General features: G+C 35.3%; 1 protein-coding gene across 1 annotated transcript in view; it reads left to right on the top strand.

Moving 5' to 3' along the window:
- LOC123561052 (uncharacterized) overlaps positions 1 to 27,573 on the top strand; it is a 41,720-nt gene extending 14,147 nt beyond the window's left edge. Inside the window, exons 4-7 of the mRNA XM_045353205.2 lie at positions 2,734 to 2,929; positions 5,461 to 6,806; positions 7,739 to 7,823; positions 27,163 to 27,573. Of these exons, the coding sequence (XP_045209140.2) occupies positions 2,734 to 2,929; positions 5,461 to 6,806; positions 7,739 to 7,823; positions 27,163 to 27,573 (2,038 nt within the window). The remainder of the gene's footprint in view (positions 1 to 2,733; positions 2,930 to 5,460; positions 6,807 to 7,738; positions 7,824 to 27,162) is intronic.
- Positions 27,574 to 27,952: the final 379 nt, after the last annotated feature.

Here is a 27,952-nt window from a genome sequence, read left to right as displayed (position 1 = left end):
TATTGAGATAGTTATCGTCCATCATATTTTATACAGTAAAGCTACCAATTGGCATTGTTACACAGTGTAAGAGACGGCACTGTTTATAATTGCTGTTAACACACATTGAGATGTTTGTATAACTGAAACGGACAGAAATAATTCTAACATTAAATATTTATTGCCTTCCTTGGCTTCGGAAAAATAAGTAAAACAATAAACCTATGCAAGGTATACTCAAACGAATCGGCCATTTTGTTGCGAATGTCAACATGTTTAGTAACCCAAAGCATCAAAAAAGACGAAAATTAACGGATTGGATTAAGGTGTACCGGCACTAAATGAAGGGCCCTACCGAACAGTTTGCTGTGTAATACAAGTATATAGCCTTCTTTCTCCATGTCCATAGTATATTTTCTCATCTAAAATTAACAGGTTATTTAAATATATTTAATCAAAGTTTCTAAGAAACTAAATTTATTAAGTATCTCCCAGACTGACTTCTCAGTCCTTTATGGTAGTTTAATTCCGTGAGGGTATTTATTGTAATGGAGACGTAAACATTTTCCGAGGCGCAAATGAAAGCTGGCTCTGTTTCTTGGTTTATAAATTATAAATTATTTCTGTATTTACAAAAATTTCAAAACTATCGAAACTATCAATTGTTGAAGGAACTATCGGCGATTGTTATTGGATCGTGACTTTTCTATCGATGTATGCTATCGGGACACTTAGTATCGCAATGCGTCGATAGTTCGATGTATCGTTACACCCCTAGAAAAAACATATGATCTGACATGTGATACACAGGTTCCATACAGTAACTCTGCTTTGCATTTTTACAAAGTTTTGCCCCTTTTTATGTCCCCGCCATAAAATGGGGGAGTGGGGGCATATAGTGTTACCCCTGTCAATGTGTGTGTTTGTTTGTTTACGTGTTCGGGAAAGGGTGGTGTTTGTGTCCGGGCCATAACTTTGACATGCATGGTCCGATTTCAGAATAATTTCACACAAATGATAAGCATGGATAGACGATGTGTCATGCGCAAAACCATTTCACTAGCTCAAAGGTCAAGGTCACAGTCCTTGGTTGAACTTAGCCAATTTTCACTACATATTTACTGATAATGTGGTCTTCGTGCCCTGTCCATAACTTTGACATGCATGGTCCGATTTCAAAATAATTTGACACAGATAATAAGCATGATAGGTGATTTGTCATGTGCAACAACCAGGTCCCTATGTCTAAGGCCAAGGTCACACTTAGAGGCCAAATGTCACATACAAGAATGACTGTCGTGAGCATTTCTTCTTCATACATGGAGGGATTTTGATGTAAGTTGGCTCAATTGTACACCATCATGAGACAGAATTTCATGCGCAAGAACCAGATCCCTAGTTTAGAATTACTTCCCTTTGTTGTTACTATAAATAGCTGATATTGTAACTTTTATATTACTGGTCGTAGGGAAAAATCAAGACCAGTTTTCTGTAGTACAACATGCATGTTACATCCAATTTTGAGAAGTATTTTGACTTATCTCTACCTGGTAAGGATTTTTATGTGGACTTAGATAAAGTTTTTGTATGTAATCTATATCTCAGTACCCTCTCCTAAAAATAGATTGAAACTTCAAATACCTGTCAACTGTAATGAGCTGACATATACTGTACAGGTTCCATACTCTGATTTGCAATTTTATCAAGTAATGCCCCTTTTTCAACTTTTAAGCATATTGTACTTGGGGTGAGCTTTTGTGACCACTCGCTGTCTGGCATCAGTTGTCCTATCCACATTTTCCTTCAAACAACATCTCTGAAACTCTGGGGTGGATGTTCCATGGGTGTTCTTCTTTAAAAATTATTCAAACCAGTCCACTTGGTTGGTCACTTTTCCCTATATGTTATATCATGGAGAATAAAAAAAAATCTAATGAAACTGCCGGTCTGATTTCACACAAATGGTACTTGTGTAACCCTCTACCAAGATTGTTAAAATTATTTCAATATGTTAATAAACATGGCCACCAAGAGCAGGGTTTTACATCAGTTATCCCATTTCTGAAATTCAGAAAAGTCTATCAAGAAGCAGCAACTTAGAAAACAAGGAATCAGTAAAACTGAATGATGCTCCCCAATGCATTTGCTTGTCCCAATATGGGGAATAACGTATTAGAAACCAAATGGAGATAATAAAAAGAAGAAAATTGAATAAAGGGATATAATTCAAAACCTAGGTAAGGTAGTTATGGTTCTTTGACAGTGCATTTCCCTTCACTGGCATCTATCATCTTGTGAAGTTTCAATGAAATGCTATAAATACTTTTGAAGTAATGCTTAGACAAGCCTTATTTTGTGTAATAAAGGGAGATCATTCAAAAACTAGATATGGTAAAGTTCCATATGTGAAGTTTCAATCAAATGCCATTAATACTTTTCAAGTTATACTACAGACAAAAGTGTGACGGAAGGACGGACAAATCGGCAACTGTATGCTCGCCTATCATGGAGCATAGAACTGATGAGAAATATATTCTCTAAATTTCGATAGGGAATACTTTAAATTTGTAATTGATTTGTCAATACTTTTCTCCCAGTTTTGACAATTTACTGTGAAAAAAATTCCATATTTGAACATCCCAAAAACCCTGTCATGAGAATGTATACTTTATCAAATCAAAGCATTACCTAAAATTTCATTTTGAATTCTGGTGATCAAAAAAAAAAAGCTAATTGTTATATAAATGTTTACAGAAATCATGACTTCAGTCTGAGCAGTGTGTGGTCAGCAGGCCTAGAAGACAGTGCTACATTACGGGCATCTGATGTGAGAAGTCCGCTACCATTTGCAGGCCAGTTACACAGTACACCCAACTACTGGGAGGATAAACTGTACAACAAACACTCCAATCAGGCTAATAGATCTACCTCCAAAGTTATTGTAGCTCAGGTAAAATATCATGAAACAAAGTTATTGAGGGGTCATCTGTTGCAAAACAGTCAAGGTGGTTAGCCATAACTTGAGCTTGATTGTGATTATAAGCTTTAAGCAGGGGAGATTATCCAGCTGACAAGTGGACTGTCAGTGGTCTTACCATGGTCTGAGCCTGAAATGGTGCATATAATTATAGGTTATTAGATTTATATCGAGAAATATGCATGAGTTCTGCAGCGGAAATATTGCGCGACTTTAGGAGCGCAGTATTATTCTGCGATAGAACGAGTGCGTATTTCTTGATGCAAATCTAATAATCTTTTTATTACATGTATGCATATACACCTAAAATTTTTATAAAAATGATATAAATTTGTTATTTAGCCTGGGTGAAATTTAAAAGTCGTAAAAGAACTTTTAAAAACGACAACATGCATGAAACTGATGTCACAAATGACATCACACACCCGATATGAAATTTAAACGTCGGTATGAAAAAATATTGACGTTTCAGGTTCCATGAAACTTAACAGAGTTATCAAATAAGTATGTAACCAATATTATAAGATGTTTAATATTCTTGTAAGCGCACCACCTAAGCTCAGTAGGGAATGTGCAAATCTAGAGATTGTGGGGTCTTAATTTTGATTCGTTGGAGAGTTATGTTTCTGTGATAACTTGATAGAATGTGTCTGGATTTATTTTAAGCTCCACTATTCGAAGAATAAGTAGAGCTATCCTACTCACCACGGCGTCGGCGTCACACCTTGGTTAAGTTTTTCGTACGAGTCCACATTTTGACAAAGTCTTTTGAGATAAAGCTTTGAAACTTTCAACACTTGTTTACCATCACCATGGCCAGTTATAGGCAAGAGCACATATCTTCATCAAAGATTTTGGCTGAATTACGGCCCCTTTCGACTTAGAAATCATGGTTAAGTTTTTCGTACCAGTTCTTATTTTGACAAAGTCTTTTGAGATAAAGCTTTGAAACTTTCAACACTTGTTAACCATCACCATGTCCAGTTATAGGCAAGAGTACATAACTCCATCAAGGATTTTGGCTGAATTATGGCCCCTTTCAACTTAGAAATCTTGGTTTAAGTTTTTCGTACCAGTTCATATTTTGACAAAGTCTTTTGAGATAAAGCTTTGAAACTTTCAACACCTGTTAACCATCACCATGTACAGTTATAGGCAAGAGCACATAACTCCATCAAGGATTTTGGCTGAATTATGGCCCCTTTCAACTTAGAAATCTGGGTTAAGTTTTTTGTACCAGTTCATATTTTGACAAAGTCTTTTAAGATAAAGCTTTGAAACTTTCAACACTTGTTAACCATCGCCATGTCCAGCTATAGGCAAGAGCACATAACTCCTTCAAGGATTTTGGCTGAATTATGGCCCTTTTTGACTTAGAAATCTGGGTTAAGTTTTTCGTACCAGTTCATATTTTGACAAAGTCTTTTAAGATAAAGCTTTGAAACTTTCAACACCTGTTGACCATCACCATGTCCAGTTATAGGCAAGAGTACATAGCGAGGGGTGAATGCGAAAGAGGTCTAAGTGCATATAAATAAAGAAGCACTTAGACCTCTTTTGCATTCACCCCTCGAAATTATTAGCTTCATCAAGGATTTTGGCTGAATTACGGCCCCTTTTGACTTAGAAATCTTGGATAAGTTTTTCATACCAGTTCATATTTCGTGTAAAGTGTTTGACGTATGGCTTTGAAACTTTTATCAATTGTTCAGTATAATAGTCTCTATCTGTAGGAAAGAGTACATAACTCTGTCTAATATTTTTGCTGAATTATGGCCCTTTTTGGACTTGGAAATTGGTTCTGTTTTCATACAAGTTCACGTTTTGTCAAAACTATTTGACATATATGGCTTTTTAACTTTGAACACTTGTTTATCATCATGATTTCCATCTGTAGGCAAGAGTACATAACTCTGACAACTATTTTGGCTGAATAATGGTCCTTTTTGGACTTTGAAATTGGTAAACACATTGCCCTTTAGTGCAAGACTTATCAAAATCCACAAATACAGGAACATTGTTTGTCTTATGTATTTTTCTCTTTTGTCTGAATATCTGTAGAAATATTTTTACCCCATTCTTCAATCAATTTTTCGAATAGTTGAGCGCTTGTTCCTTTACCTCTGATTCATATGGAGAAGGTGGCAGTGTCTTGTGGGAACCAGGTTAGTTCTGTTAAGAATATAGGAACACAGCATCAAACAGAATTTAATGTATGAATTGAATCACCTTGTCTGTAGCTCAAAAGGTTAGCCCAAGCACCTGTGCATTATGTGGAGAAGTTCTAGTGCCTCCCCTTCATGTGGAGAAGTTGCAAGTTAGTTCCAGTAGTACTGTTCTTTATGTGAATTAGTTCGAAATTAGTTAATTACTTTATTAGAACAGATTAGCACTGTTCAGAAATCCAGGTGCTGCGTTAAGCAACTGTTTTGCTCTAACATGACTGAAAAACTGTTAAAAATGATAAAAGATTATTCACTTGTTCATCTTATTTCTGTCCACAGCATGGGGATGTAGGTAAGCATATGCCATGCTTCAGCAACCAGCCCATGTGCATGTCAAGCAAAGACCTTGGCTTCAACTTTTTCTCACCTGTGCCATCAACACCTTCCCGTAGGAGACTGTCAGAGAGAAGTAGCATTTCTTCATACACTTCTCAATCCAGCATGCATTCCAGCGACACTGACTCGTATCTCGAGTTGCAAAATATTGCACAAAACATTGACCAGTCTGACATAAATGGTAGAAGGGATGCTAGTGCTCAGCTGAATAATGTTCAGTTTGGTAATAAGGGAATGTTGTCTCGCAAAGATTTTGAGGTGACCGGTACCAGTTCGGCATTTCAGCCTTTTGTGAATTCAAAATGTGATCTTGAACAGAATTCAGACAATTTTCAGCAGACTCAAAACTTGTTGAATAATGTTAAAAGTATAGCAGAATCACTGACGAATTCATCCGCAAAACGTGCGCTAACATTCAAAGGTGATAAGGGACTTACAGATGAGGATATTTTGAAGTATAATTTTGACAGAGCTGATCTATATTCACCAGATACATGTCAGGCAACTCAAAGTCCATTTATGAATGGAAAAACCGGCTTTAAGCCTATAGTGACAGCATTCAATAGGGATCAGAATGTACTGCCACTTTCTCAAGACTCAAACACCTTGTGTAACATTAATAACAAAAGCTCTTTCGTAAATCATAAAACACAACCACTAAGGATTTTGACTCAAACTCCTAATAGTTGTGGAATTCCCAGTGCCCACAGCAGTAACTTTGCCTGGTCTAACCCAAGCACACCAGGTTCTATCCCCATGAGCTCAAGTAGCAGTTTGGCATCAGAAATACCAAGTTTTGAGAGAGCATCTACTTTAAGTAAAGAGATGATATCGCAAAGTTCAGCAAAACCATTACACTTTGTGCCATCAGTTCATACTAATACAGAGAATGTTAAGTTGCAGACAGTGCTTAAACAACCTTTACCAACCACACAACCAACCACACAGTTCTATACTGTACAGGGGAGACAAGACATGCCGGTAATGAAGACTGAAAAATTGCCAACAGATGTTTTAGGTGGCCAGGTGATGATGGAAACATCGCATCTTCTAACAAGTGTACCACAGCCACAGCTTCTTAAATATCCAGCGCAAAAGGTTCCAATTATGCTACCTCCTGGTACAGTACTACAACAGCCATTTGTACCACCAGAAGGTTTTGATTTGGTAGCGATAGATGCATTTGGACGTATGATACCAGTGCAGTATACTGACATGGCGTATCAAGGTGTACCACCAGGCTACATGTATGGTTACCCTCCATTCTTACCTACATTCAGACAACAGAGGTAAATTGAGTGTTTATGTATTGAATGTTTTTATCTGAAGAAAACCTCACAAATTTCACTTAGTTATATATATTAGTCAGATTTTTGAGAACACATCTTACTCTCCCTAATTAGTTCCCTACTGGTGAAACACCAGAGGGGACTGTAGGAATGCCCTCTGTTCTGTCCGCAAATCTCGATCCTGCAGTTGCCCAAAAAGTATTCATGACTTTTTTGGCCACGTGATCTTGTGGCTTTTTCTGCTAACATAATCTTGTGATAATGCCTACTGAAAGTGTTATTGGATAGGCTATTGGTGTCATAAAGGAGAAGGTTCACTTTTGCCCATTAAAGGCCTAAAACTGAAAGTGTTTAAATGGAGTGAATTCCAAGTTTTCTTTCATCTTTCATCAAGAAGTACTGTTTTATCAAACTGCAGGCAGTGTTTATAAATTATTCAATGTCAAAGAAAATATCTGACTTAAATGAAAATACTTTGATAACTTCAGGTATGGGAAACCATTCAGAATTTTAAACAAATCAGAAATTTTCAGTATGAGCACGGCTGGTAACCACAATAAGAATTGACATAAATATGGCAAAAAAATGCTCATTCTCTCAAAATCTTTGATTTCATCTTTGTTTTGAAATAAATGTAGAAAAACCAATAATTCTCTTAGCAGGTTAACATTCAGGTTGCAAGCAATGTATATTTTTTCCATTTATAACCAGTTTGAAAATTTTCCAAATTGTATAGGCCATATCAGGCTTAAGTGAATCTCGTCCTTTCTTTAAATGCAGGTGTCATTGATGTAATTCAGAGTGGTGCCTGTATTTCTATACTATTCACATAGGCATATATATATAGATATAGAGATATTAGATATTACATAACTAATGGAGTAGATAATTTTGCTATATTTAACTCACTAAAATTTGATATCTTTGTACAGAAGGAGTGGTCCTGCTAATGAGTTACACACCAAACTAGAGGAGTGCTATGAGCAGTTTAAACAGGTTGAGACAGAGAGAAAAAAGGTAAAATTTCCTGTACATAAGACATTACTGTAGTGTGTTTTTATGACCATTGTACATTGTTGAAAATGAGACAGACTTGCAAAAGTTGGCATAGGATGTTTGAGTTATAATAGAATGACAGTGTATACTAAGCTTGGTCAGAGTTAATAAATAGCAGGGCCGGCAAATTCAGTTGTCCGTATTGCCCAGGTTGTCCCAAAGCTTGTACGGACAAGTGAAATTTGGCCAGAATTTACTATATAACTATCATACGGACAAGTAAAAAATAGCAAATGACAAAAACGGACAAGCCAGTCAAAATCAGATTCGGCCGCCCCTGTACATAGTTGACTCAAACCAAAAAGAAAGCAAGCTAAGTCTTTTATCTATTCATTCATTGGTGGGTGTAAAATGTAAATCTTAGTATTCTTTCATTTGAAAGCAATTATTCCAAGTGAAAACTGGAATTAAATACCGCATAAGTACTTTTTTCTGCGGGAACTTTATTTCTGCAGAAGACAATAAGACTGCAGATTTAAAATCCGCAGAAAATTTTGTCCTGACATGCTGTGATACAACAATACAAGCCGCCATTATAATCCGGTTAAGTATAATACAACGTCCGTTAGCGTTCTCGGCTTTTGTCAACCACGTAGCCAAAGACTGACGAATCAAGTTGAAAATTTAGTAGTAATGGTAATATAATAGAACCATTTTATTATTGTTTTGGTATTGAATAAACCATAATAAAAACATCGAATTTGTTTTGATTTTCGTTCACCATTGAGCAGTCAGCTCTCAGTTTCAATTTTCTTAAATTATGTGACAAACACAATCCATTGTATTCTTTGTGTCTATTATTAACCGATCTGTCGGTCATATTTACCGTTATTTGTACGGGACTTGAAAAAGGCGTGATTAACAAAAATTATCATACCGTTACAATGCACAGACAAGAATGTTTGCAAATAATAGATTCAGACATTTTTTCGTGTTTGATTGGCATGACCGTATTTATAAAATGGCTGTTTCTCCTTGCGTTTAACACTCAACATCATGTGATGATGACGATGTTACATCAGTATCCTTTAACTTTTATTTTCAAACCGGGAGCAAACATAACTGTCAAAATAATAACAGATATGTACCTGTCTATTTGAAATTAATGTAATAACTGGTGAATACAGAACCGCAGAAATAAATCCCATCAACATGAGAAGGAAGACCCCGCAGAAATAAGGTGCGCAGAAATTTAATACCACCTCATTTTTCAAAAAATCGCAGAATATTAAGCCCACAGGAAAAAGTACTTATACGGTATTGATCAAAACCCATATATAAAGTTGATCTTTCATTATTGAGCTTCAGAATAAAGTGCAAACTATAATTTTTTTTTAAAATTTTTTTTTTTTGCCCCATCCTGTTTTAAGCAAATAATTTAAAATTCATACACAATGTATTAGGGGGCGGAGCTCATATCTCTCACAGTGTGAAAATATAGATTTCATATTTTCACAGTGTGAGCGATGAGAAATGAAAATATTTAACTGATAGAATACAGTATTTCATTAGTTAGCATAAAATAAAATGACTAGTTAGTGTAAACATACAATGTATACTAGCGGCTGATACATTTATTAGCTTACTAAGTAATGCATCATTTTATCTGCTTTGAATGGTGATTTTAGAAAAAAAAGTCTACAGAAGCTTTTTATATTTAGTAAATACTGATGTGAAAGCACGAAGCTATTAATTTAGAGTAAAATATTGCAACATTTTGATCCTTATTTCGGTCACCATTTTGGCTGCCATTCTGGATGCCATTTTGGCAGCCAATTCTGACCATATTTTGGTTAATACATTTAAATTTTGACTTGGCATTAAGTTAAATACTTTGTGACTGTATACTGAGTAAATGTATCAATCAGATATTATTATTTTTTCATTTATAAATATAACGTAATAAATGTAGAACCTAACACTATACAAGATCATCTGAAATGCATTAGAACTACCCCACCCACTCTTGAAACCCTACAACTTAATTCTAACACACTGGTTGTTCTTTTATTTGATGAAAGATCTAAATAAACATACTCCGAACTACAATTTCGGCTTGAAATCACCATTTGTTTGTCCTTTGTTATCCTACATATGAAAATGCTAACCCTAACCCCTAATTTTGAGCTTAATTTTGCATATTTTAGATAAGAAAATGTAAAAAACAATGATAAATAGAATCAAACTACACTTATATCGCATTAGTGGTATTACTACTACCATAAAAGATGATATATATCTTTTTGAATCAAACCATGGAAAGGGAAAGTAATGAATATTAATATCCCCTAACTGTTTGTGCTTTGGCAGCCATCTTGGCGGCCATCTTGGATTTCTCTGACTTTGCATCCAGATGGGACAAAATGAATAGCAGTTCCAGAAAGTACAGACCCTGACGAACATTTTGATATATAAATGTTATTGTTGCAACACATAGACCAGTTACCCCTCGAAATATGCAAGTAATTTCAACTGATTTGCAGCACTATGAGTTGAAGTGACAGTCTGTGTACAATCCAGAGTACTACCTAATGCAGAACTTTATTATGTTAAACACTTTAGGAAAACTATCGTTATATTTTACATTTAAAAGTGGGTTATAATTAATTCATAACTCTTTCATTTCAAATAAACTGTATGGGTTGTAACTCGTAATTTATTGATATTTGGGCCTATTTTAGATGAAATTGGCCGCTGAAAATCATTTTACGAAAAGAGTTAACTTATTAAAGGAACAAGAGTGTTATCTGTTTTCTTTAACTGAAAATTGTTCGGAAACATTCTTGCAAACTTTTCGTATAAATCACATATTATCCGTATACAGTAGTCATCAATATTTCAATACGTTCAAGTACAGTATATGAAAGAAACTTCCTGTTATAAATGATGACTGAAAATAACTGAAAAATATAAATGATAAATGAAGTGAAACCCCCTTAAAAACCCAGAGTACCACATAATCCGAAATTTAATTACTTACTTTATCTTTAGGAAAAATTCCTAACCCTTTCATTTTAAACAAACTGCATTTGGTTGTAAATGTGACACGTAATTTATTTATAAGTGGTCCTATTTTAATTGACACTGGTCGCTGAAAATCATTTTACGGAAAGGATTATCTTGTTAAAGGAATAATAGTGTTATCCGCTTTCTTTAATTGAAAATTGTTCGAAAACACTCTTACAAACTTTTCGTATATATCACATATTATTCGTATACAGTAGTCATCAAAATATCTAAAAAACATGAAATGAGACCTCATTGGAAATAAGTAATTAGTTTTTCTTTATTGTGTCATCTTGGGTGTTAAGATCATCTCTTTTTTCTTTTTTTTTTCTATGTCATAAATTATAAAATATGATTAACGTGATCTTTCATGTATTGATTAGCATTTCTATTTTAGATTTTTATAAAATTTTAATCAAAGTATTGTAGATATAGTAATTATTGTATACATGCATTTTTACTGTATACGTTATATATAATGTTTTATGATTTTTGTCTGAATAAATTTGAATTGAATTGAATTTCAATACGTCCAAATCTGTCTCTTTTTACCTGAACATTATATGAAACTACCTGTTACAAAAAAAAACACACAAAAAACCCAACAATGACTGAATAACAAAATATAAATGAAATGTAAACACACTCCTTTTTATACAGCTTAAGATGAGTCTTTTGCACGTGCTGTATTCAACTTACATTTGCACACTTTATAAATAATTTTATAAATATACGTCCCTTATCCGTGTTTCACTGCAACAAAGTTCGATTTAAGATCTGTTACAAACGACGCATTCTACAACGCTTACACGAAAATGGCAAAGCTGTATGAACAGTTCTTCCAAGTGCCCTTAAGATAAATTATTTATCCATGATTTTATAGTGTGCTTCTACTGTCGTATCTTCAGGATTTCCAATATACCATAGATCAAAGCTAGATTCATACATAAATTTCGGAACTCAATTTTCAGAATAATGAAAGCGATTCATGTAGTTGTAAGAAGTAATTTGTCTGTTAGATGTATGGCAAGATGCTATGTATTGATGAATTACACATATTAAGCTAACTATGAAGAAAACAGACTAGGCACCTTTTGTCTACAAACTGTCTAAAAATGTTAAAATGCTATTCAGATCTTTTGTACGAGAGGGTGCTTATCATTTAGAGCTCACTTGATTCATTTCTTGACCATTCAATATAATCTGGAAAGTAGATCCCTCGGAAGCACCGAGAACAATGCAAACAGTGAAAATTGCAGACTCGGTTTGATTGAGTCTGTTCATTAGCAGTAATGGAAAATGCAACACTGCCCACGCACCCTAGCACCGGCTTAAGCAGTATTCAATATTCAAATCTAAATGAACTGAAATCAATGATCCCGAGGACCAAACAATATAACAACTCTGAGATGAAGTCGAAGTGTAGACTTTTTACGGCCGCCACACAGCACTTAACACCCGTTGTTGTGAAGTAAATATAATCTGAAAAGTAGATCCGTCGGAAGCACCGGGAACAAGGCAAACAGTACAGCAAGTCTCAGTATGTAGCGGCAGAATCAAACTTAATGGTACTCAGATCCTAACTACCATTGAAATATTTTCTTTTCTATGAATAACAAGATTTCCTCATACTAGTATCTGTCTGAACAGTTTCTTATACAGCTTCCAAAAGCCTGCCCTTTTTTATTGGAAGAGTGCTGAGCTGATGAACCTTGCATCTTTTATGTCAGAAAAGTGTTTTTTAGATAATAAGCGATTGACAACATTAGGTAGGTGTTGCTGTATTTGGTCGTTTTTGGAAAGTTTCTGAATTCCACAAATACTACTTCTGTTGCACTGTTACCCAATGTATGACGGATGTATGGTAATTTCTCAGACTTTTTTTACATGCAATAACTACTCGGTACTATATGCAATTATCTTAACGGGAAAAAGTCGTAATTACAGTTATGTTATTTTTGAAGTAGTTGCTTCCCTTCAACATGGTACTGACATTACACCACGTGGATTACTAACTAATAGTAAAACACCACATACATATATAGTATTTGAGTTTTAACTACAAATACATATAGGTAGTGTGTTCTCGAAAAAGAACAGAAAATTTTGTAAGGTTTTAATACATCACTATATAACCGTAATAATTTCCTGATGATGTAACCTTATCTCTCTAACCTTGGTGGAGTTGGAGTGCATACATCGACGAAGACGGTTAGTTTGAACTAATGTATATATTAACCATCAAGTATGGACGAAATGTAAATAATCCATTATGAAGCCGCATTCTAGTTTACGAAACTGATTATAGAGGGACCATGTCTTGGTACTGTAATGAAATAAAGACAAAACAAATAAAGAAAATGATATAACAATATTTAACCCTTCCAGAGAGTTTACAAAACAACAACAGGAAATTATAGTCTGCAATGGATTATGCCAGTCAGCATCGCAACCTATATCGATAAGACAGCGACAAGGAAATAATCTCAAGTCTGCATTGATAGACGGTATACTCGTTGCAAAGCGGTACATATTAATTTATAATGTCAAAATTCGTGCTGGGTTGGTTCTTCATTTTGATTGAAACATTCTTATGGTAATTTGTTCCAGACATAAATTACACTAATTATTTCCTTGATACAGAAATTTAATTAATTTTGTATATTCTAACATATTTTTGATGTTTTTTTTTCAATTTTCAACTAACAGGAAAATGTTAACTGTGTATAAATACAGTCATTGAAAATCTGAGTACGCATTTACTAAATTGCCAAAATGCGCTTTGGTAATACATCTTCAACATCTCAATCTTTGGTATATCCAGTTTTGCGTATTTTATGATTTTCTGCTATTAAAGTAAAGATATAACGAAGGAGTAAACTAGGGAATTGTCTATACTAACTTTATAGAAGTCGCTTCTCTTTAGTGTAGTTTACATACTCCAATTTCAATGCAAAATAATTAAAAAAGTGTCTGTTAAAGGGTCTTCAATTTGGCTCTTCTCATCTTCTAAAAATATTGTAAAAACATCTTCTAACTAAAGCGCACGAAAGACATTGTCAACCTTTCCTAAATGGAGCACATACGTTTCTCATGTCGATCTTGATTAACAAAAATTGTATATTTAAAAGAAAAGTCTCCGATGATATCAAACAAAAAATTACATATCATTCAATTTGTCTTCCCTATTAATCCCAGCAGGATAATTGTAACAAATGAAACCAAACCAGAGACAAATTCTCCACGACATTGTTGAGACGGCAGCATTCTTAAAACGCGTCTTTACCTGTTGGATATTTATCTTATTTTGTAACTAATGAGAAACATCTCTGCAGTAAAATTCAAACTCCTTTTTACAAAGGCGTAAAAGCTGGGGCGCCACAAGAACATTTCGTTCCAGAAATGGTCCCATACATACAGTCCAGTCCTAGCTTGATTCTATTCACTGAGAGGCTGGCAACTGTGACTTTCAAATATATATTCATGTTTTAATCTTACTTCGAAAGCTCAACGTTTTATCTCGAGCAAGTGAAATCATATAGCAGAAGCACTCGACATTTCGAGTGTATGACATCTTATTGCCAGAGCACTCGGCATTTTATCCAGAGTGCTTAACAAGTTATTTTGATCGCATCGCACGACATTTTTTACCGACAGCAGGGCATCTCCATTGCCCGACCATACGACATGTTACTTAACCGCTTATTAAGGGGCATAGTTGTGTCAAGAACACAAATTAGAGTTTTTGGGATTGTAACCACACATGCAGATGATGATGGTAAAGACATATTTTGATTTTCAAGACATTATCTTTTATAGTACCAAATGTATGTCCAGAAAACGAAGATTGCCAAAAATACTTTAAATATGAAAGGGCATAATCCTGTCAAAAAAAGCAATAAGAGTTTTGGTGATTGAACCTCACACGCAGATGATTATTATAAAGAAACATTTTTAATTTCAAATTATTATCTTTTACAGTACCAAACTTTGTCTATGAACGAAGCTCTCGAATAAAATTAACATGAAAAAAGTCAAATTAAAACAACTTTGTGACCCTGACCTTTTGTATAATGAGCCCAGCGTCTGCACACCTTTTGTTTATATGCTGGACAATGTTTATGTGAACTTACATTAAGATATAAGCTATGGTAACAAAGATATGACAGAAAAACAAAAGGTTGCCGAAAACCTTTAACCTAACATATAACCTAGGTATAACGCCTTTGTGACCTTGACCTAACGCATAATGGGCACATCCCTTGCACATACTTTGTTTGTATGCTGACAAAAAAAACAAACAAACAAAAAACAGTTTGCCGCAAAACTTAAACCAAGTAAGCTCACGCCGATGCCAACACTGACGCCGACGCCTTCGTAAGAAGAATAGACACCCCATCCCCCCTCCGAATAGTGGAGCTAAAATCAAGTGATCTTCTTTAAAGTTAAAGACTAAACCAGTCTAGTCTACGTGATTAATTTCTGTAAAGACTCGTTCAAGATATATTTGTCTAATAGGAAAAATATATGATTTATGCGACCTTACCATTGAAGGACCGACATTTCTTGAAAGATAATTAATCGCGAATTAAAGCACACATCCTCCTCCTCCGCACCTTGATTATCTCTCCGCACTACATTCTAACCTACGCTCACATATTAGTCCACCCCCGCCAAAAAAATTAAAGAAAATTATTTTACTATCATCCATTTTCTTACATTCCGCACAACATTTGAGTATAACTATATACATAAAAGAAGCAAAATGATGATCATTATTGAGAGCGAAAGACTCATATTTCAGCAAATAATGGCTGTTTAAAAATATTTCAAATAAAGAAAATGCACAAAAGTACGTACTTTCAAATGAAAGTTATCAAGTTTACACGGTAACTGACACATAACGTCATGACGTCATTGACGTCATTTCAAGACAACAATGTTTCGAAGCATTCCTGTTGTAATTTATTCATTCTTTCTGCATTATTAAACATTCAGCATTAAATCGGAGACAGGTTTAGAAATTCTTCAGAAGAGTGGATACATTTCGTTTGTCGTTAACGTCGTCGTAGATCGTTACGTTAGCTTTCGGTTTGGGCATGCGCACTTAAGACCATTTGAAGAGAAATTCTTTGAGGCAAATGTTCCACGTGATTTTAATCTCCATATGAACAGCAAAGTAGTGTCAGCGTTAATTGTATCTTGATGCAAACAGTTTAATGGATGTCTTTATGTGTACCTTCTGCCAAGCGTTGGCCGTAAACTGCAAACGACAACTAAATAAAAATGATAACGGAAAGAAAAATCACACTGTAAAACCTGTTGGGAGTTAAAAAGATCTAACTGATGACATTATGTATATGAGCAACTCTATTTCCGTGGCGCAATGCCATTCCCGGTTATCTTTTGCCAATCGATTCCCTAAGAGCAACATTTTATTGAAGTATATGTAATATTCCTGATTATTTCCAAAATGTAGGCACAGAAGTTATAACATGGGCATTTTCATGATTCCATACTTTTTGACAGTTCAAGCCAGCAGAGTTTTCGTGATTCTTAAATTAGTAAGCTGATATATCACACATGTAACCTTTATTCATTTTAGTGTCAAATAGCATTTTGCATTTTTTTTCAAAACACTCGTAAAGTTGTCACTATGTACAAAAACAAAATCTACCCCGATAATGCACATATTGATTTGCAACACCAATGGTCGGTGGGCCAAGGTAAAAAAAATTGAAATTCGTAACCCGGAAATTAGGCAAATGTTGAGCTATATAATAATGTTATATTATCATTCATAATACTTGAAAGGGTGGATGTCGGTCTGACCAACATGTCAGTAAAAACTAATGTAATGAATACAACCCATTGAAAATATAAAAACCTCTGTCTAATCTATCCTAGCTTTAATGTTACTTAATGTTCTGTGTAATCGTGGTAACGTATGTTTCATAATGTATGTTTCATTTCATCTTTGTAATGCTGTAAATATGACCGAGTAGGTACTTTGCAAATGACTGGGTAGGTACTTTGCAATGCCAGTAAGCATGATACATGCATTAGCCTGGAATAATAATATACGAAATATGAAATGAATATGTGACTTTTAAACTAGGTAACGTATATTTGATTCTTAGATAATTTCATGTTCTGTATTTCTTTTGAATGGAAGTCAAAAATATTCAGACTGCGCACATACTGTGACCAAGTCTACTGTTAAATATCAGTTCGTAATCTTTGAAGCAGAAACCATACAAATTGCTAATCTGTGTTATCTTTACGTTGATGCTGAAAGAGGCATCATTGTTTTACTGTTGTTTGTCCAACAAAATTATAACGGTCATGTGTGCAGTTCAGTAATTTATTCAATTCGAAAGCATTCAAATGCAATTGTTGGTGTGTTTTCAATGTTGCTAATTCTTGAAGGTGGAACATTTGAGTAGCGACTGTTACGTATGTTACATTTTAAAGTATCTTTATCAACTAAAGTATCAAAAGTAAGCTTTCTTTGACATCTAAAATACAAGAAAATTAGTGGTACCTAATGCCTTTCTGAACGAAACACACATAGGTTCGATTTATTGACAAGCAGCATGTGATTTATATGCATTACATTTGAATACACGTTGTCTTTAACGTAAACTGATTGCAAATTATTATATTTTCTGATGGAAATATATAAAATTGTGATTCTTAACGTAAACTGATTGCAAAGTATTATATTTTCTGATGGAAATATATAAAATTGTGAATCTTAACACAGCTATTATGATATCTTATTAAAACATACAAAACTTTTGATACTTTTATGAGTTTTTAAAAATGGGGAAAATGTAGCTCGGCTGGGTGGGATATTTTAACCCCTAATTTTTGTAGAAATCTTCAAACGATAGAAACAATTGTTACAATGAGTCTTTAATTTATTTAGAACTGTTAGATAAGCAAAAGCAAATATCTGAAAGTCAGTATTGTAATAATCTACTAAATATTTGTGTGTAATGTATTGAGGCTGAAGTGAATGAACCTTTGCCTAATTTTTGGGTTACAAAATCGAAAAACTAGATGACTTACAGAAACTGGCCCACAGACCACAACACCGGAAGCCGAGCAACCCATTTTAGGCGTTTATCAATTACAATATGGAATGAATGAATGAGTTGGGTTTTACGGCGAACCGACACAAAAAGGTCATATATCGCCGAGAAAAAAAGTTAAATGAATTACGTTAATTGTAAAGCATCTATAAAACTATTAAAGTAAAAAGTTCAGATTTTATGATATATGCCTATTTGTTTAAAAAATTGCAAAATTTTGTCGGCAGGAACTTGTTCAAACAACTCTTTTAACGATTCTACATTATAGTATGAATTGCGCTGTGGATCGAAGTCAACACAGTTGATTAAAATATGTTTAATAGAAAGCGGTGTTTGACATGGTACACATTCAGGTTGATCTTCATAGTTCAAAAGATACGAATGAGTTAACCGAGTATGACCTATTCGATAACGAGAAAGAACAACTTCCTCCCTGCGAACAGCTCTATTTCCCTGGTGCCATTCACCTAAAGTAGGTTTAATTTCATGAAGTTTATTGAACGAAGCATTGTTCCATGAAGACTGCCATTTAGTTAAAATGTATTTGTTGATATTTGACCTAAAATCAGTATATGGTAATTTCAATTTAGATTGATTTAATGAAAGTGATTTCTTTGCTGCGGTATCAGCATCCTCATTTCCATGAATACCAACATGACTAGGAATCCTACAGAATATGATGGACTTCTTAAAAGATAGTTCATGAACCTTGACAAGAATATTTTGAATTAGAGGATTTTCTGTATGACGGTTGTGTATTGATTGTAATACAGAAAGTGAGTCGGAAAAGATGATAAACTTTTCTTCATTATATTCTGAAATAAAATTAAGGGCCAGATCAATAGCTTTTGCCTCGGCTGAAAAAATTGTAGCGTTATTTGACAAACGTAATTTTGATTGATGCAGATGGCAAACGGCGGCACATCCAACCTTTGAATCATCTTTAGAACCATCTGTATAAATTGAAAAATGATCTTTGTAAGTCGACTTGATTTCATTATATTTGGACTTGAATATTTCAGGGTTTGTTTCAGACTTTTTCAAGGCGGTTTTCATATCAAAAAGAACTGTTGGAGAACAAAGAGTCCATGGTGGTGTATTCAGAACTAAGTTTTCTTTTATATCATCAAATTCAAAATCAGTTTCCTTCATAGAATTGCTGATGCGAAATCCAAAAGGTTTTATTTGGTTTGGTTTTCTGTCATACGAATCCTGGTACTTGGGTTTAAATATGATTTTATGAGCAGGATTGGATTTGTTGGCAGCTACCCTCAGAGCATATTGTAATGACAGTTTTTCACGTCTCGTGTAAAGGGAGGGTTCGTTTGCTTCAACATACAAGCTTTCAACAGGCGATGTTCTAAATGCGCCAAGAGCAATACTAAGACCTTGATTATGGATAGTATCCAACATTTGTAAATACGATTTCCTGGCAGAACCATAAACAACACAACCGTAATCCAGCTTGGATCTAATCAAAGCTTTTTAAAGTCTTAACAAAACCTTGCGATCTGCTCCCCAATCAGTATTTGAAATTACCTTTAAAAGATTCAACGATTTCAAACATTTGGCTTTCAGGTGTTTTATGTGTGGTATAAAAGAAAGTTTTTTATCAAAAATAACACCAAGAAGTTTTGCTTCGTCAACAACGGGTATTTTTGTACCATTTAGAAAAAGCTCAGGGTCACAATGACGTTTCCGTAATTGACAAAAGTGGACACACTGAGTTTTTGATTGAGAAAATTTAAAACCATTTTCCATGGCCCAAGTTTGAAGTTTATTCAAACACTGCTGTAATTGGCGTTCAATCGTACGCATATTTTTTGAACGATAACATATCAAAAAATCATCAACATATAATGAACAATCTGTCTCTGGTAACAAACATTTCACTATATTGTTAATTTTGATGCTAAAAAGTGTAACAGATAAAATAGAACCTTGTGGAACTCCCTGTTCTTGCTCAAATGAGTTAGACAGGGTTGAACCAACACGTACTTTAAAATTGCGATCAGATAAAAATTGTGATATAAATGTTGGAAGACGACCTTTTAAACCTAAGTCGTTAAGATCATTCATAATACCATACTTCCAGGTATTGTCATAAGCTTTTTCCAAATCGAAAAAGATAGACACTAGATGCTCTTTTTTAACAAATGCATCACGAATAAAATTTTCCAGTCGAACAAGATGATCAGTTGTGCTGCGCTGCTTGCGAAAACCGCTTTGAAAGTTAGTAATTAGGCCTTGAGATTCAAGATACCAAACTAGTCTAGAATTGATCATACGTTCTAGAGTTTTACATAAACAACAGTACTAGTAAGGGCAATCGGTCTATAATTACTGGGGTTAGTGCTATCTTTCCCGGGTTTTGGTATTGGAATAACTATAGCTTCTCTCCAGGAATCTGGAAAAATGCCAGTTTTCCATGTAATATTATAAATTTCAAGTAGGAGGTCTAATGATTCTTGTGGTAAATGTTTTAAAAGTTGATAATGAATTTGGACTGGGCCACCTGCAGTATCATGACATTTGTCTAAAGAGTCAAACAATTCTGTAAGCGAAAAAGGTTTATTATAATCTTCATCATTATTTGAATCAAAATTTAAAGGTTTACTTTCTTTAGTTGATTGAATGTTTTGAAACCTTTTATCATAATTGTCTGATGAAGAGTTTTTTGAAAAAGTTTCACCAAGTGTATTGGCAATGTCCTCCTTGGTAGATGCAATAGACTGGTCTGCTTTTTGGGAAACATTTGAAGGTTTTCCTTTTCCATTTATTTTACGAATCATTTCCCAGACGTTTTTAACCGATGACCTAGAATTAAGTTATGAAACGTATGAATGCCATGATCTTTTCTTTGCTTGTTTATAGTTCTGCGAGCACTGCTCTCAGAATCTTAACTGCTTGAAGATTGTCTTTTGTCGGCCGTATATTAAATTTTTTGATGGCCGCTCTACGTTTTCGAACAGCGGTCTTACAATCATCATTATACCAAGGCTTATTTTTATGTTTACCATTTCTTGAAGTTTTAGGAGTGGACTTGTCAGCAATATCGGACAGAAGAACCGAAAACCGATCAATAGGATCATAAAAATTAGTAAAATTCTCCCAAGTCAAATCATTTTTACATAACGTTTCAAATTGCTTCCAGTCAGCTTTATTAAATTTGAAATATGAAGGGTGGTCTGATGGCAGATTAGAAGTATTTGAAATAATAATTGGAAAATGGTCACTACCATGCAAGTCATCCAGTACTTTCCATTCAAAATCAAGAAAGATGTTCTGTTGACAAATTGTCAAATCAAGCGAAGAAAAGTTACCTGTTGCAGGATGAAGATACGTTTTTGATTTATCATTTAATAAAAAGAGGGCATTTCTTTCAATAAAAGTTTCAATAATTTGACCTCTAGTGTTGCTGTCAGAACAGCCCCAAAATTCATGATGACCATTAAAATCTCCCATAAGCAAAAAAAATTGTGGTAATTGTTTTATAAGATCATCAAGATCTTCAAGATTTAGTTTAAATTTGGGAGGTATGTAAATCGAACAGATAGTAATTGGTCGATGCAATGTAACGTTTATTGCAACTGATTGAACACTTGTATTTAGAACAATTTTTCTGCGCGGACATGCATTATTAATAATAATAGATGTACCACCAGAAGCTCTATCAGTGTTAGTATTAATGAAGTTATACACTGAATAATTTTTGAAAGCCATTTTGTCCGTTTCCTTTAAAAATGTTTCACTAAGACACATAAGTGAAGGATTATATTTTGATAAGAGAAGGAGAATTTCATTATAATTTGCTTTAAGTCCACGGCAATTCCACTGGATAATTTTACTTTCCATTTACCACTGGATAATTTTACTTTCCATTTACAATGGTAAACGAAAACTGAACGACTGGAAATTTAAAGTATTAGTGTTGCATTGACTCAGGAGGTGGGAACATTTTGATCTTCCCCTCCTCTGTGCTAGTTACACTGGACGGAGCAGATAATGGCGGATCGTCATCATCTCCCCCTGTCAACCGGTTCATATCAAGAGAGAACCGGTTATGGGTTTGTATGGGATCATTTAATCCCTTTCCAAACCCATCAGTTTTCAAGTCAATTTTTTGTCTGGGTGTTTGACTCACCCCACGTTGATTAGAATTTGATGTAACATTTTGCTTTGACGATTGCGAATTTGCGTAGTTGGGAACATTTGGTACAGCTGGTGGCAGCCTTGGTTTAGCAGCTGCATTTTGAACTACTGGTGTCTGAACAGGTTTTGCTACAACTTTGGCTTTTCGTTTTGAGCATTTGGAACAGGCACAGAATCAGTTTGCGTAGACGCATCAATACATTGAGTTGATTTGTTTGAGTTAGATTTTGTTATGGAAGAATATTTCGATGTCAGTGATGGAGATACGAATTTAGCATTGGCAATTTGTCTAGCTTCAGGAAATCCAATGCCCTGTGTGAATTTGACATGGATAACTTCCTTTTCGATCTTCCATGTCTTGCAGTCTCGAGACTTGGCTGAATGGGGCTCGCCGCAATTCACAAAACGCAATGGATATCTGCAGGTGTCATGTTCATGAGAATAGCCATCTTGGCAGCACTTTGGGCAAATGTGATCAGCTTTACAGTTCTTTCCATTGTGGCCAAACTTGAAACAATTATAACATTGAAGAGGATTTGGAATGTAAGTGGAAACTTTTGTACGAAGATAGACAATGTTGATAACAGAAGGAAGAAATGGAACGCCAAATGTTAGAATGATAGTGTTCGTTTGGATTTCTTTGCCTAGTTTCTTTATTTCAATGCGTCTAGCAGCAGTGACATGTTGCGCAGCAAGTTCTCGCACAATTTCCGTCACCGATACTCCTGCAAGATCAGGACAACGAATGATCCCCCTTGAGGAGTTCAGAGAACGGTGTGGGATACACTTGCATGGGTGGTTAAAAATGACGTCATGCCTAGTAAATTATGTGCATGCGCTGCTTTGTCAGCCTCCACGAGCAGGTCCCCTGTACGTAGTTTCTTAACTGATTTTGGAGCACCAGCGACACTCTCGAGTGTTTTCTCAATCACAAAAGGAGAGATACTTGACATTTTAAATGTTTCGTCGGTGGACTGAATCAGAAGAAAGCTAAGGTAAATAGTGTTTGAGTCAAATGGTTGGTGAGAAGAATTCTCACCTTCCTTGCAGTCAGAGTCTGTTTCCGTATGCGGTCGTTTATTTTTATTTGTATTTTCCATATTTAAATTATTCAGATTCATCACTCGCAGCCCCCACCCGCCGCGGAGTCCAACAAGGGAACATGTAAACAAAGCGGATATCCAGCTTATACATGTTAGGGATACTGTAGTGGTATACTCGGCCAGATATTTTGCAATCTTTTTATATCACCAGCTGTATTGCAGAAAACAATAAGGGGATTGAAGGGATTGCTACTCTACCCAACCAATTGACCCTAAGCCACCGCCTTCTAGGAAATAAGATGGAAATACATATTACAGTGAAGTGTTCAATAACTGTGTGAACGTACAATGAAATTTGCTGAGCGCATTAAGATATGACAATAGAGAGAGACATCAGATTTTGTATAACATAAATTTGCAAAAGCTCAGAAAATTGTACAATTTAGAAATGAAAACACATAGATGATATTTAAAGTGAAGAACAAGTAGATGCAAACGTAATTAAAGAGATTTTCTAGGGCTTGGCATGACTAGCCGATTGATCGTATCGGGCCAATACGACCGCCAAAAACGTCTACACCGAATCAGAGGCCAAAGATGTGTATTTGCACCAACATCCCAAAAAGAGGATGTACACATGTAAACAAGTACATATCATCTCCCCAGGTGGCTCCATTTTCGGGGGAGTCGTACCCCTCTGCATGGAGATACAGCCGGCATTTTCTATCCCCCCGCCGGCAAGGGGCAATTACAATATGGAAGAATTTACGTTACTGTAGATAAAAATACATTATATACATGTTACAAGATTGACTGTCACATATTACATGTAGAAAGATGATATTGTTATTCAGTTAATTTAGATCTGATGACATTTGACCAAATTAAAAAGTTTTACATTATGTACAATGTACTTTAACGGAAAGGGCAACTGGGGCATTTTATGTTCTTTAGGCTAGCTTTGTTTACCCTCTTTTACTTGTCTCCATTGGAGTCGATTCAAATTTTTCTATTTTGATAACATGAAATGTATAGATGTAAATAAAAACTATATTTTACTTTTACCTTGCTTACTCCTCCTCTGTAAATGTTGTCTAATAACAAATAATTTTATTGTAATATATATATAACGCGATGAAAACAAATTAATTCGAATACATCAATCAGAACCGCCTCGGTAGCCTAGTGGTAGAGCGTCCGCTTTGAGTGCGGGAGGTCGTGGGTTCAATCCCCGGCCGCGTCATACCAAAGACGAAAAACATGGTACTAGCAGCTTCCTCGCTTGGCGCTCAGCATTAAGAGGATAGTGCTAGGACTGGTCAGCCCGGTGTCAGTATAATGTGACTGGGTGGGGTATCATGCCACGTGTCTACGGCGTGATATTCCAGTGAGGCAGCACTATAAAGTTGGGCATTGTGCTCACTGCTACAAGTAGACACCGTCGTTTATATGACTGAAAAATTGTTGAGAAAAACGTTAAACCCGAACACACACACACACACACATCAATCAGAACTGTTATATTTCAATCTTTTCAGAACGTTCAACACAATTTTTGTTGTGGTATTGGTACTTTAATTTTTTCAGGTTGAGCATTTTGGCTTGGGTGGTTCCAGTACTCCTGCTTTCATAGTTTTGTATATTTTATAATCAACCCTTGTATATGGTGCCTGTATTTTGGTTTTGGTTATGGTAGTTTTTGTGATATGCAGGCTCCCAGAGCTGATATTCTATTTCTAAAGTCAGTTTGTTTAGTTTGGCCTGCTGTTTTCTCGTTTAGGTTAAGCCAATTATCTTAACCAGAGACCATACACCGTTTCTCATGAATAACACACTAGTGTATCATTAAAGATTACGTGTGCACCCCCGTTTAAACATCTGTGGATGTCTAAATTGTTTTTGCAATTGCAACATGTGTGTATGTTGAGGTTTGTTCAGCCCGGGACTAGAGAGCTTGGACGACAGCATGCGTTACCACTACCGTCCAAGAACGAGGAATCAAACCGAGCCTGCAACATTTTCATTTTTGTCGTGGCAATAAGGAACGACAATTAAAATCAATATAAGAATTATAAGAAAAACAAAAGTACTGCGAAATTTTATATATTTGATTTGCCTTTGTATATGTGCATAAAAAATACCAAGTATGACGTAAGGTTACGAGTGCTTTCTCGAGGAAACGACCGCGTTCGCTATTATAACGCCGATGTTGTTTTGCCGAAACTAAAAGCCTTTTCTTCCCATATAAATTGTATGAATAATATAAATATACGATATTAAAGGTTACCGAAAGTCCCATTGTCTGTAATACCTGTCACAAGGATATGATAAATGCGTAAGGTATATAGTGTAAAGCGCCTCAACTTTCTTTCCAAAATTAATTTCCATAACCAATATATAAAGTATATAAAATGAGATAAATGTGACTATCAAATCAGTAAATATCACAAAGAACAACAACCACCACTTACAGCAATTCCCACTGGAGTGTTGTTTATCGCCGGCGCTTCTGAAAAAAAATTCATTCGGTAGTACATTAAACAATACAAGACAATTAACTCGAGAATTAAGGCAAAGTTGTGTCGTTGTGAATACATTGCTGAATTAAATCAAACAACTGAACAGTCATGCAGTTTGTCTATTCAAATAGTCTGTATCAAATGCACTCAGTCCTTTTGTATATTTAATCGAAATGCATAAATCGTGTAATGAATTTTCAAGTTACTTCTTATATTTTTTTATCATCGAGATCTATGCACAACCAATGCCAAAGGGCCTATGTTTTGCTTTTGTTGGTTTAACGTCACATCGACACAATTATTATATGGCGCTTTCCAGCTTTTCGTGGTAGAGGAATATTTCAAGTGCCCCTTTGGGCATTATTTCATAACGGGTGGGCACCTGGAGGATATAACCACCGGCCTTCCGTAAACCAGTTGGACGTCTTCCTTACCTGAAGAATGCTAAGCCCCGGTTAGGCTCGAAACCACATCGATGAGAGAGAAGTGATTTGAAGTTAACGAGCTTTACCACTCGTCCACAGAGGCCCATCCAAAGAGCCTAAAATTGATTAATCAAGTTTGGGTCAAGTAACGGATTCATTTGTCAATTTAACAATCAATTATTTACTTTCATTTGTGTTAAGCGATCGCTTGATACGTGCTATATTGTCAATAGAGGTATTTTTAAAATTTGTTATACCTATCCAAACCAACGTAGAGTTTTTTAAAGCTTAAGTATACATTTAATATACATATTTTGTCCAAGGAACGAAATCGACATGAGCACTGTTGTATTATATTTGTCAAATAACTTGGTTGGAATATAACCAAGATCACATGCGCACGGGTCATACACATGGTGCTTGTCTGAATTAATAAGCTGTTTGTTGTCCGAGATAACCATCCCTGATGCTGATTCCTCATTTTATTAGCCCCCAAGATATCACAGCCATGACATCCGTTTACCTTACAAAGTCCGAGTACTACGGAGCTGAGAAACAATTCAAATGTGCATCAGAAAGTCTCCAGTAGTTCAATTAAAATGTTCATGTATTATGGCAGACAGCATCCAAGTATTGAATGCAGAAAAGTAACCGATCCCGTGCAGTGACTAGACATTGTAAAGAAGAAACAGCTTTGTCGACCACAAAGTATCCGACTGCAAGTCAAGACTCCGCTGCAAGAAGTGCACCAGATGCTAACGAACAAGTTTATACACTGGAAATACTTTAGCAACGACCGGAAGTACACCCAAGCCGCATGGAAATACTGTCAACAACAGAGAATACTACTAATCAACAACACAACGTGAAGGACACAGGCACTGCAGTTTCGATCGTAACCTGTCCAGTTCTAATGAAACATGCTGTATCAACAATAAAATCGACCAGTGCGTCATTTATGTCTAATATACTTTTCGATGATTTCGTTTTATAACCCAAGACATGGCTAATAAACTTCAACTGAAACCTAAAGGGAAAGAAATGTTATCTTTGTCAAGGAGCGACAACTACGACATTTAGAAATATCCTTTATCTATTTAGAGTCTGCTACCGAAGAAATCCCAATCAAAGTACTGAGAGTATTAGAGACTCCCATGCGGTTTAGAAATTACAGACACCAAGTTAGAGAACTACTTTACCTCAAGGGACTGAAGCTCGCTCACCCAGTGACTAAGAATGATGAATTCAACATAAAAGTGTTAGTTGGAGCTGATTATTATTGGACGATGCAAGATGAAGTTATTCGTGGCAACGGACCAACAGCCATACAATCAAAAATCGGATACCTTCTGGTGGGACCCATTAGTAAAAATACAACAAGAAATACCATACATATTAACATCTCCATGATGAATGTTGTCACGACGCATGTCAGAGAAAAAGTCGACCCGGAAATATATGGAAGGTAGAAACAATGAGAGTCGAGCTTGTTACTTAGAAACAAGAATATGAATAGTACCTAACACGTAACCAAGATACATGTATCACCTTCACTTTCATACTTTGCCAAACTACCATGGAGAGAAGAGCACGAAATATTACCTACTAATGAAGTGAACAGTCGACAAGGAAGTGATCAACAGATTAAATAAATAACCGCTGATGCAATGCACACCAACAGAAAGTCTCACTACATTCCCCACGATCCTGTGAAGGACTCACTGACCAGTTCAATACGCATTGTTTACGATTGTAGCTGCAAGTCGTCACGTGACTCTCCAGCCTTAATAAATGCTTGATGAACATCCCTCCCCACCTGATTGACCTTACAAAAATATTGCCCCGGTT

The sequence above is a fragment of the Mercenaria mercenaria genome, chromosome 10 (genome assembly GCF_021730395.1).
Source record: "Mercenaria mercenaria strain notata chromosome 10, MADL_Memer_1, whole genome shotgun sequence".
NCBI classification, from domain to species: domain Eukaryota; kingdom Metazoa; phylum Mollusca; class Bivalvia; order Venerida; family Veneridae; genus Mercenaria; species Mercenaria mercenaria.
Note: the sequence above shows the minus strand (reverse complement) of the source record. Positions and strands in the feature narration are given on the sequence as shown.